The following is a 12312-nucleotide window of genomic DNA, read 5'->3' on the forward strand; positions in this document are numbered from 1 at the left end:
TCCTGTCCAATTCTTTTGTGACCCCCTAGACTGTAGCCCACCAGGCTCCCCTGTCCATGGGATTTCCCAGGCAAGAATAGTGGAGTGGGTTGCCATTTCCTTCTCCAGGGGATCTTCCTGACTCAGGGGTTGAACCCACGTCCCCTGCGTTGGCAGGTGAGTCCTTTACCACGAGCCACAAAGCCCATAAATTTAAAACTTGGTGATAAATCAGTTCAACAATGTGTAAGAGTTTAATGGAAAAAAATTCTAAAATTGTGTTGAAAAACTTGAAAGAGGACCTAAATCCATGGAGAGAGAAAGCACACTCAGCATCCAGCACTCTCAGCCGTCACTTTTCTCAGAGGATCTACAGGTTCAACAGAGATTTGTCACTGTGAAGAACAATCCCAGTAGGTTTTTACACTTCTCTGTTTTGGGGGTTATAAGATGGGTAGTTCTGGCATGGGACAGACCATCAGAACAGAATATGAGCCCAGAAACCCTTGTAGATATAAACATTTGACATATGAGCTGGAAAAAAATAAAAATCACAGACTGAGTTTCCTATAAATGCTGCTGGCAATACATCATTCACATGAATACCAGGAAATACGAACGTGAACAGTCACAGCGGCACTTGTAGCAATAACCCCCAAATGGAAACCACCTAAATGTCCAATGAGAGTGGAACAGATTTTTTTTAATTGTGGTATACCCAAAAGATAAAACATCATATGTTTGTAAAAGTGAATACAACTACGTGAAACAACACGGATAAATCTCACAGGCAGAATGATAAGCAAAAAACAAAAGTAAAGTAAAAGTCTTCAAAATCAGAAGAAAATTTTACTAGAAGAATTTTATACCAAGTCCAAAAAGTGTTAAGGACAGACCAAGACATTTTCTAACATGTGGACTCAGAACACAGACCTCCCACATACCCTTTCGAAGGAAACTTCTAGAGAATGTACTTAAGGTAAATCAAAAACAGGAAAGACACAGACCAAGGAAAAGGTGATTCAACAGAAAGGTAATCCCAAATGACTCTGGGGGGAAGTGGAAACAAAGGCCAGACAGCAGACCTAAGAGCAACTGATCTAGATTTGAGCAGAAAAATGATAGGCACAGTCCAGGGGGACACATCTGACTGATGCACTTAAGCAGACAAAAAACATCACAGATGAGCTTACAGCACAGCTGCCACATTTTAAAAAACAACTGATAATTTCAAAGACAGCTGGGCAAAGGGAAAAGTTGAGGCAATTAACAGCTCCAGGAAAAACAAAGAGTGGTACCAGGAAGAGAGAATGATTGCAGAATACTACGTGGCTTGGCAGTGTCGTGCTCAACAGAAAGTCTGCAGAGCAGGTCTGAAACTGGCCATCAAGAAGCAAGAGAAGAATATTGTTAAACAGCTTAAAAAGTTCAAAATGGCTGCCCCTTAGGAGGAGGATCTCAAGGTGGTACAGGGAACTGCTGCTTTTCATTTTATCGTTTTTAGTTCTGTAACACAGTTTTCTCTTTTCCAAGATGGCAAATGTTTGTATTTGACCAATTCTTCTTGTAGAAGAAGTCCAGCTGCTGAGCCTACCCCCATGACCCTCCTACTGTCACCTACTACACCACATATACAGGAAACAAGCTGAAGGTGTTGACTCAGATTTACGGTAGGTTTGGCTCAGATGCTAAAGCATCTGTCTGCAATGCAGGAACCCTGGGTTCGATCCCTGGGTCGGGAAGATCCCCTGGAGAAGGAAATGGCAACCCACTCCAGTACTCTTGCCTGGAAAATCCCATGGATGGAGGAGCCTGGTAGGCTACAGTCCATGGGGTCGCAGAGTCGGACACGACTGAGTGACTTCACTTTCACTTTTCACTTCCCCTCTAACCATTTTATGACTCTGTGAACTAAGATTCCCCTTCTCAAAGATGAAAAGCGTCTGCTGAACCAGTGTCCTACAGTCTCAGGTAATCACAGAGCAATCATGTTAGGTGTTTCATCAGCTCAATGCGATACTCATCACCCACCAGATGATGAATGGATGGGTTTAACGCTGTCCTGGATCAAAAGGAAAACATTTATGGATCAAAGAAGCTGAAGGTTTTGTAGGGGACAATGGTGACTAAGCTATCAGGCAAGTTCATTCTTTAACTGTAATACATGAAAAGCACTAGCCATTGAAGATAAATTCAATTGATATTTCCAGAAATGATCTTTCTGACACTTTTACTACTTAGGGGAATATGAACAATGTCAGGGAGAATGATAAAATTAATTCACTGGATGTTCTGTGCACCTCTAAACCAAATTCAATTAGTAATTTTTAGAAAAAGTGGCCAGCCTTCAATAAATACGAAAACAAGTGTCATTATGGTGTGAAATTCAAGTGTGTATGAAAGCGAAGCTCTCTGGCAGCTCAAAGAGTAAGGACAGGGGCTAGAGAAGGCAAGAGCTTGCCTGCCCGCTCCTTCTTGCCTCGGACATCAACTCTGATGCACAAGCGCTGCACGTTCTCTTCCTGTTTCTTTCCCTCCCTTTCTGACTTACTAATTATACATCACCCCTTTTCTTTGTAAAACCACAAGACGGACATTATAAAATCGGTGCACTCCACCCATCCTTTTACTCAGCTGACAGAGTGCAAAGTGAACCCGTGGAAAGGCGCCAGGGCCCTGCTGATGAAGCCACCATGTGAGAGAGGAACGGGAGGAGACAGGGCAGGGCAGAGATGGCGGAAGGCAGTACCACACACACAGCCAGGCCTAACTTCTTCTTGGTACCTGTCACTGATTCTAAAAACAAACTAAGCGGAAACCATGGTTTTTGTCTAAAATCTAATCTCCTTGTTTTAGAAGACAGGTGGTTTCAGTGAAATACAAAACAAATAAGAAAACTCTAATAATCTATTCTTGAAGGGGCATTTCTTCAAGATTTTCTTCAAGCTCTTAAACCACTGTTCTGATGTCTATTTTCCCTATAAAAAGAAAAAAGCAAACCTCATTTCCAGTCTCAAAAATATTCCTACCAGGTTTGGAGGCAGGTCTGTTTGCAGAAGCTGCCATCACTCAGAGTGATGTCAAGGGCTCAAACCACAAAATCTTTCTCAGCATGTTCCTTCTGGGTCCGCCTAAGAAGGGACAGCTGATCAGGCGCCCAGAAAGGGGACAGCAAGGGATACAGACAGGGTCACAGTGAAGGCAACACAGGGAGCTGGAGTTGCATGCCAGGAGCAACGCCAGGGGTCTCCACTCATGTGGCAGCAGGAGAATGGAGAAAAGCAGAGGGCTTTAGATGATGTTTGGAGGTGGAATGGACAGCACCACTAAGAAAATGAATGTGGAAAATGAGAGAAAGGGAGGAATCGGGGTTGATTTCTCAACATGCTGTTTGCGCACCACGTGGGTGGACATGCTGTTTCCTAGAATGGGGACATCTGGGAGCTCTGTGCCACGCCAAGCACGAGGCCCCCTTTAGACATCTCAGTGGGGAGGGGGGAGAAATGAGGCAGTGAGCCATCTAAGCCTGAAGCTCAGAGGGGAGAAAGAAGGCTAGCAATACACTCAGTCCTCTTAATTCAAGCATCCTAGAAAGGATCCTAGAAAAGTTGCTGTGAACCCTGAACTGCCAAATACTGAACCCAGGTCCTAGGGGAATACAGGGCTAGGTTCCTGTGCGCCCCTGACCTCAGTTCCTTCAGGGACCAATACGTGAGCAAGTTTCAGGACACCTCACTGACAATGAACTCTCATCTGAAGGAGGCTCACTGAACACACAAGTGTTCTCAGTGGGTACATCACAGCTTCTTGCATTTGGAAACATCAGACAGCACTTCAGCACTGTGTGCGGGGCCATTTCAAACAGAGAAATCACCAACAGAAATACCAAAAACACGGCACTAAGCAGAGTGGATCCAGGGCTCCTGCTTACCCCCCGAGCACTGAAACGGAAGGCAGAAGGTCCTGGGAGCCTGCGGTTCCAAATGCCCAAAAGATCCGATTAGAGGTTAGAAAGAGAAAGAAACCTGACCTACTTTACAAATTTGCAACCTGCTCCCGAGGCCTGGCATTAGGGGGACGCCTTCTCTTCACCAGTTACAAAGGTGGTGTTTTGATCTCCAGTTTCCTCTTCCTTTCTCTATTTCCAGCAGTTCAGAACAAGGCAGGAAAAGAAGAGACTGTTATTCATTGCTCTCTTTCTCACTGGAAAGGAAAGAGCTTTATCATTCGCATTTCATAGCAACTTCTATAGAAATCACCTTTAAAACATATCTAATTGGAGGAGAATATCATCAATTAACTGGCTTGGAATTATCAGGACAAATAATGCTGTCAGTGGTTAAGACGATGACTGATGAGTATGCAAAAGCATATCAGTGAGTTTGTTAACACTGACCGAGTAAATGGAGATAATGTCACAAACATCTTATCACAAAGTGACGGTACAGATTGAATCCTATATTGAAAATGTAAAATGTCTAATTAAATACAAAACTAAAGGATATTCTGTAGAGTACAAAACTTCTTGTTTAGTAAAAGACAGTCCAGCCAAAAAGTCATGTATGATCCTGGTCGGGACACATCAAGAAAAAGAGTACACGCAGGGGTTACCCAGTCTCCCCAAAGTTTACTCCTCCTTCCGGAAGCCTCCAGACATGACCCTGAATGAGCTGGGTGATGAGTCACCAGGAGCATGAGGACATGGGGGCCAAGCCTCTCATCCCACCCCACAGGCTGACAGACTGCAAACGGAGGCTCAGCAGGCTGCGGGCACCCCTTGTTCCTCACATGGGGTTTACACAATGACCCGAGGGAATCCGACACATCACAACCATTAAATTAAGCAGTACTAACAATCATTGGAAAAGACCCTAACGCTGGGAAGGATTGGGGGCAGGAGGAGAAGGGGACAATGGAGGATGAGATGGCTGGATGGCATCACCGACTCGATGGACATGGGTTGGATAGACTCCGGGAGCTGGTGATGGACAGGGAGGCCTGGCGTGCTGCGATTCATGGGGTCGCAAAGAGTCAGACATGACTGAGCGACTGAACTGAACTGAACAATCAGCACAGAAAACGGTACATAATAAAGTACTAAGTGGACTAAATCACTGGCTCACCACATTGCAATTATGAAAGGACCAATTTCCCAGCTCTAAGTTAAATTACTTCTAACTCCCACCATCTAACTCATCTGGGGACATAACTCACTGATTCTTTAGAATAATCTTTAATTAGTGGTCGTGTATGGATGTGAGACTGTTGAGAGTCCCTTGGACTGCAAGGAGATCCAACCAGTCCATCCTAAAGGAGATCAGTCCTGGGTGTTCATTGGAAGGACTGATGTTGAAGCTGAAACTCCAATACTCTGGCCACCTGATGCAAAGAGCTGCCTCATTGGAAAAGACCCTGATGCTGGGAAGGATTGGAGGCAGGAGGAGAAGGGGAAGACAGAGGATGAGGTGGCTGGATGGCATCACCGACTCGATGGACATGAATTTGAGTAAACTCCAGAAGTTGGTGATGGACAGGGAGGCCTGGCGTGCTGTGATTCATGGGGTCGCTAACAGTCGGACACGACTGAGCGACTGAACTGACTGAATACCTTAATTCCAAAGTAGAAAACTTTCTGCCTGGTAATTCAAACGCCAAAACCCCTAAACAACAGAACTGTTCTAAAAAGATTTTACAGAAAAACTTCTTTAAACATAAATATTAACTCCCACTCCCCTCTTTTTAAAAGATTTACACTTTGAGTGGCAGCGGCACAAGCAATTCAGTGGGTGGCCAAGGCCTGGCTGATGACTTGAGAGGGCGCCCATCCTCTGGCTGCACTGGAAGAAGGAATAAAGTGACCATCAAAGGCGTGTCCACGTTGTGTTTGCCTCACAGACATCATGGACAAAAGCCACGAGCTACCAGGAAGCAGCTTACTTAGATACACAGAGCAACTCTGCAAAGCACGCACACGATACAGAGGGAACCTTCCTGAGGGCCGCCCCGCCCCCGTCCCCTGACTCTGCTATGCTCTTGGGTGCATCTGCCCACCCCCAAGAATTTATACTTCGAAATTTTTATGTGAAGCTTTCTCTTCAATTTTAAGGAAGCACAGAATTGTGTACAAGAACAGGAAAAAAATATTTTCATTTACTTTGTGATTGTTTCAAGTTTTACTGTCACTGTTTTTTCTAGGAAAATCTAGTATTTTTTGATGATGCAAAATGATAACATATTAAAACATACTTTAACTGATTTGCATATTATACTTACATTAAATAAAAGCTTTTCTGAGACCTTTTAAACTAGTTACATGCCATTTGTACATATCATTCCTTATTACATGTTATATGTTATATGTTATATGTTTTTACATATAATAAAACATTTTTTAGGAGAAAAGGAAAACCCTACCATACAACCCAGCCATTCCATCCATGGGTATTAATCCAACAGAAATGAAACATGTCCACACAATGACACAATGACGACGGCTCACTGAAGCTTTATTCACAATGACCTCAGACCAGAAACAATGCACATGATCATGACAGGTGACTGGATAAATACAGACAGTGGAACACCACTCGGGAGTACAGAGGAAAGACGGACATCCCAACAATGACCTCAATCACTTCATGCTGAGGGAGGGCCAGGCATAGTAGAGAATACACTGTTATGATTCCATTTATACAAAATTCTGGGGGACACAAACTAATCTGTAGTGTCAAAAAGATCCAGGGTGCCTAGGGTGCCTAGGGTGGGGGAGGGATGGGCTGCAAATGAACTTGAAGAACTTTTTCAGACAAATGTTCTGTATCTTGACTGTGATGGCAGTTTCAACGATGTATAAATCTGCCAAATATATCTCATCAGACTGTACTTCAAATGGATAGTTTATTGTATGTAAATTATACCTCAATAACTTTTTTAGAAACTACAATAAGGGGGAACCAGAAAAGTTTTTAGCAAAAAGATACATGGAAATGAATGTATTATCACTGTGTAAGATATTTCAACATCACCTTTGGTATCCTAGCATCTGTGGCGGCCCTGCCAAGCCCTCCAGAGTGTCCACTGATGACAGCCATCACTTCACTCTCCAGGCTCCTGCTGTGTGTCGCCCCCCTGACTGATGTACATAGAACATCTCACTGGACCTTTCACAATGACCTGCAAGGCAGGTGAGACTGTGTCTTTACCCCACGTCTGTGCCCCTGAGAGAAGACAAGATAATTTGCCCAAGGCACAAGGTGGCCTTGGGCCAAAGGGTAAAAATTAAGGCTGATGGATGAAAGATCCATGACAATGCATTTTGCTCTTTTTCTTTTTTGGGCCATGCCATGTGGCTTGTGGGATCTTAGTTTCCCAATCAGGGATCAAACCCAGACCCTTGGCAGTAAAGGCACAGAGTCCTAACCACTGGGAATTCCCAGTCAGTGCACTTTGGAAAGAGTAGTAAGAGACAAAGTTATCAAGTTTAAGCTTCTTTCCACCAGAAAGTCCCTAAATAGGCACTGTTCTCCCTATCCTCACATAAAAGGATTCTAAAACCTATCTGTTCAGGATTAAATCATGGTTTGTGTAGACTCACTTTCAAAAGTCTTTAACACAATTGGTGGATTATAAAAAGAGCTTGTCAGTTGCAAGGGGACACAGGAGTGCTGAAAGTCAGGGATACAAAGTTCAACTGCTGACCTGTGTCCAATAAACACAGGGTGGGAAGCAGATGAGTTCTCACCCTTACTTAACTCTTAAGAAACCTTCATCTGAACTCCACATACAGCTGGATGAAACATACACTATCCAGAAAAACCAGCTCCTTTTCTTGCTTAAAGGTCAAAGTTCTCCTTCCATCTAGAATGCCAGGTCCCTGAGATTTCATGTCTAAATCCCAAGACTCACAGAGTGCCCAGCTTCTAGATTGTCCTCAATAAATATCTGTTGATTAAATTAACAAGAAATGACCTGGGAAAGAAGCTGCTATAAACCCCATTCTGATTTATAGGAACACTAGGCAAGGTCTTAGAATAAAGCTACCCTACCAACACTGAGAAGAGAGGGAAAATATTTAAAAGCTACATTAAAAAACAATTAATGTTTAGAAGGATAAATTAACAAACATCATCATATACTAGTGTGAAATGTAAATGTGACAGAACTTTCTGGAAAATCACTTGGCAGTACATAGCAAGAGATTAAAAAATAATTTTTAGTCACTGACCTAGTGATTTCACTTACAGAAGCCTAGCCTAAGAAAACAATTAGAAATGTGGGCAAAGCTTTACCAACAATGATGTTACAGGGTTACTTGTTACAGAACAGAGAGGAAACTTCTAAATGACCAACAAGAAAGGACAAGTAATCAAATCATGGTGCAATCATATTACACAGCCTTGGGCAGAGTCAGGCCGCCACGGGGCCTGAGCATCCTTGCACATACTCTGTCACAGCTGGTCGGCCAAGGAGGCCACAGTGTGACCAGGTGGCTCCCAGGGGAGGGCTGGCTTGTCTGCTGCAGAAGGTGCTAAGCTCTGGGCACCTGGTTCCTCAGCTGCAGACTAACCCAGTTCAAGCGTGACCATCATCTGGGCTCACCTTGTCACCCCGTGGGCCTTGGTGTCGGGGAAGCAGCACTTCCAGCCTGGGTTCCGGTTTCTGCTGGGCTCCATGTGACAAACTGTCTGACCCAGTGAGGTCTGCTCCCTGCCTCCAGCCCCCACGGAGCCAAGGGGAGATAGCCAGCTGCTGGCACCCTCTTTGGAGTCTTGCTTCTCCTGCCGTCCCTGTGAAGATGGGGTCCTTCCCTGGAAGATGCCAGCAAAAAACTCATCCATATATACACTTTAAGGGCAGAGAAAAATATTTATCTTTCTTAAAAAAAGCTACAAAAGATTCCACAGAATGACTGGAACTAATTTTTAAACTTTTTGTTGTTATCATTGTTGTAAATAAAATCCACACATATAATTTCCGAGCTACAGTTGATCTAGTAATTTCAAATTTCTCATAAAATTTTATACTTCACTTTTTTTCCAGCTGTTTTATGTAAATTACTTTCACATGCATTGTCTTATTTGACCTTGCAACAACTCTGCAGGGCAGGTAGAAAAGATACCATTGTCTATATTTTCAGGGGACCTGGGGATGCCGAGTGACTTGCCCAAGATCAAAGGGCCCTTAGAGACAGTACCAGACCCAGACGCCAGGCTCCACTCCCAGTGCGCTTTCTACCACGCCACCTGCTCAGCACTATTATAACCTGACTGCTGAACTGTGGTCAATGGAGTGGATGCCTTCTTTCTCCTCTCTGCTAATCCACTTCCCTTCAAGGTGGGAACTTTTCTGGGCAGCTGCTCTGTCTTCTATTTCACTGATTTCTGCTCTTGTATATCTTCCTTCTGCTTGCTTTGATTTCATTTTCTCTTTTTTGCTAGTCTCTTAAGATGGAAGCTAAGGTTTAAGCTTATTTTTTAAATTCTACATTTTCCAAGAAGGACTTAAGGTCAGTGGACATGTAGGAATATACATTTAAAAAAAAAAAAAAAAGACTGAAAGGAAACTACACCAAAATGTTTGTGGTGATGGATCCACAGGAGTTCGTTACACTCTTCCACCCACTTCTGCGTGTGTTTTAAAATTTTCCACAATGTTAACTTTTCAAAGCTTGTCCAAGTGCTACAGTAAGAAGGACATTACAATTGCAGCCAGCCTAGCACAGCCAGACTATCCCCCAACGCCCTAGGAGAGGCTGAGAGCCACTCGGAAGCTGCTCTGGCAGGTGACTGGGCCTCAGCCCTTCCGCAGGCCTCACATGCCTGGCAATCCATGTCCCGAGAGAGAGAGGGAAAGGCTCTTTTCAGGTCACTTCCTCTGCTGTGCAGATCAGGACTCCAGGATGGCGCCTGCCCAGCAGCTGCCCAGCAACTGAGCAACACACAGGGAAGGTGTCTTTCTAAAAGGAGCAAAAACTAAAACCACACAGACACTTGAGGAAGCTGAAGCGGGGAGGCAGATGAACTTGGTAGCTATAATAAAGGAGTAAAAATAAAACCCAAGCTTGGTTATTTTTTGCTTCTTTGATCCACAGAGCCTTTTCTTACGAACCTCTGCTTGAAAGCTCAAAACCCTCTAAGGGGAATTCTGAATGGCCTGAAGCAAAACCACATCAATTAGATAGTTACAGTTGGAAAAAAATGCACTTAACACTCAGTCAACCCTTCCTATAATCCTGGACACAAATCCCCACAACATCATTTCAAACAAACACAGGAAGTGAAGGGAACCATCTCTAACCCAAGACAGGACCAAGCAACGTGACCCCAAGGAGAGCAGCACAAGCTTCCCAAGAACTGGTCTTCTACATCTGGGCTCCTGAATTCAGGTGCTTTGAAAATACGTGTGTGCACGTGTGCGTGTGTCTGTACTCATTCACTCATTCCTGGATCCTACTCTGGAGGATCCTGGTTCATTAGCCATGGCTAGAGCAGGGCCCCAGAGTAAATAGCTTTTTAAAATGACCCATGTGATTCTGTAGATAAGCCAGGTATGGGAAGCACTATTTTAACCCCTATTTACTAGATTCCCAACTTCAGGTGGGCAGGTAAACAAGCAACTTTTTAAATTTCAGTCTGACTCCTGCAGTAACTCAGAAGCACACATCCTTCCTCACATGGTCTCCTACATGTGAGATCCCCTGACTTTCGCATCCAAAGGGTTCTGAGGGTCTTATTTTCTCCAAGCTGCAGATCTCTTGTCTGCACATCTGCAGACAAGAGCAACTCGGTCTCACAAGGACTGTTTTCTTCACTTCTGCTGCACAGGCAGGTATCAGGGGATGATGTGCAACACATTTTTGTGTGGAAATCAACTGACCTTGGAGCTAACACAGAGAAATAAAATCACGCAAACTTCCTAGAGCCTCGTAGAACCCTTTAAAAGTCAAAAGTGACTTTTAACTATAGGCTTTTCTCTATCAATCACATTTTTACTACAACAATATGTTGCTGTGCTGCGCTGAGTCACTCAGCCGTGTCTGACTCTTGGTGACCTCATGGACTGTAGTCTGCCAGGCTCCTCTGTCCAAGGGGACTCTCCACGCAAGAATACTGGAGTGGATTGCCATGCCCTCCTCCAGGGGATCTTCCCAATCCAGGGATCAAACCCAAGTCTCCCGCACTGTAGGTGGATTCTTTACCATCTGAGCTACCAGGTAAGCTCAAAAATACTGGAGTGGGTAGCTTATCCCTTCTGCAGGGGAACTTCCTGACCCAGGAATCGAACTGGGGTCTCCTGCATCGCAGGTGGATTTTTTACCAGCTGAGCTACCCAGGAAGTCCATAAAGGTATGTTACTTCTATAATTTTTTAAAGTAGAAATTTAAATTCCTCTTATTAAAAAAGTTGTACGTATACATATTTATATGTGTTAGAAAATGAAAGATAAACAACAAGATCAAAAAAGGGAAAGAATAGTAGTATTTAGCCAAAAATTCAGTTCTGCAGGAAATTAAACCAAATGAGCCTTTAACATGAATTTGTGAAAGAGTGTCACACCTTGTCTGCTTCCTCTACACGAGATGCCCATCATGTGACATGAAGAACAAAGGCAGGTGTCTGGAAAAATAATCACCAATGTCATGTCAAGATCTTCTACAACAAGGAACTCCTTTTTCCTAACAAGCTCCATTGTTCAGGGATGTTTTCATTACCTGAAACCAAAAAAAAAATTCTCTTTGCTATCAAATTAAGTATCAACACAAAAACATTCAAGAACAGGCAGCAACAACTGCAGACATTCTCTGTTCTAGCAATCTGATGACGAACAGCGCTGCTGAGAGCAGAAACGGGACACACAGGTCAGAGTTTGCTGCGGCTCTGCACGCGCGCTACCTCTGAAAGAGGAACGCTCTTCCAGGACAAGAAATGCTTAAAGCAATTAGAAAAAGTCCACACGGTACTGTAGTCCTTTCTATCCATATGGAACATCTCCTCAAGAAGAAAGAGGTCCCGCCTCACAAGAAACAGCCAAGGAACAAAATCGCTAGGGTGATGTGGTCTGCAGAACAGACCCCAGATCTGTGGATCTGGTAAATTCCATGGTGAAGGGGAACTGACATTGCAGATGAATTAAGGTTGCTAATCAGCTGACCTACAGATGGAGAGATTATCCTAGATTATCTGGGTAGGCACAATATGATCACAAGACTGCCTGAAAGTGGAAGTGGGGGGAAAATTGAGGAAGTGGGGCAGAGTCAGCATCAGAGGGCTGAGATGTGAGAAAGCCTTGACCAGTCATTGCTGGTTTTGAGGATGTAATGAGAGGAATAAAAGA

The 12312-nt window shown here is 43.9% G+C and overlaps 1 protein-coding gene across 10 annotated transcripts in view; it reads right to left on the bottom strand.

Moving 5' to 3' along the window:
- Window positions 1–12312, bottom strand: part of CYTH1 (cytohesin 1) — a 73810-nt gene that overhangs the window by 50804 nt on the left and 10694 nt on the right. For 2 of the 10 annotated variants that reach the window (XM_081575694.1, XM_081575695.1), the window contains exons 2-3: window positions 11535–11689; window positions 8578–8786 (exon numbers count right to left, since the gene is read on the bottom strand). The exons of 4 other annotated variants lie outside the window; for them this stretch is intronic. Coding sequence is in view for 2 of the 6 variants with exons in the window: in XM_081575688.1 (XP_081431814.1) it covers window positions 11535–11667 (133 nt within the window). In the remaining 4 variants the exon portion in view is untranslated. The remainder of the gene's footprint in view (window positions 1–8577; window positions 8787–11534; window positions 11690–12312) is intronic. 4 more of the 10 variants (XM_081575696.1, XM_081575693.1, XM_081575689.1 and 1 more) reach the window with 4 other exon arrangements.

This window comes from Giraffa tippelskirchi, chromosome 3 (genome assembly GCF_054371585.1).
Source record: "Giraffa tippelskirchi isolate mGirTip1 chromosome 3, T2T-mGirTip1v1.2.pri, whole genome shotgun sequence".
NCBI classification, from domain to species: Eukaryota; Metazoa; Chordata; class Mammalia; order Artiodactyla; family Giraffidae; genus Giraffa; species Giraffa tippelskirchi.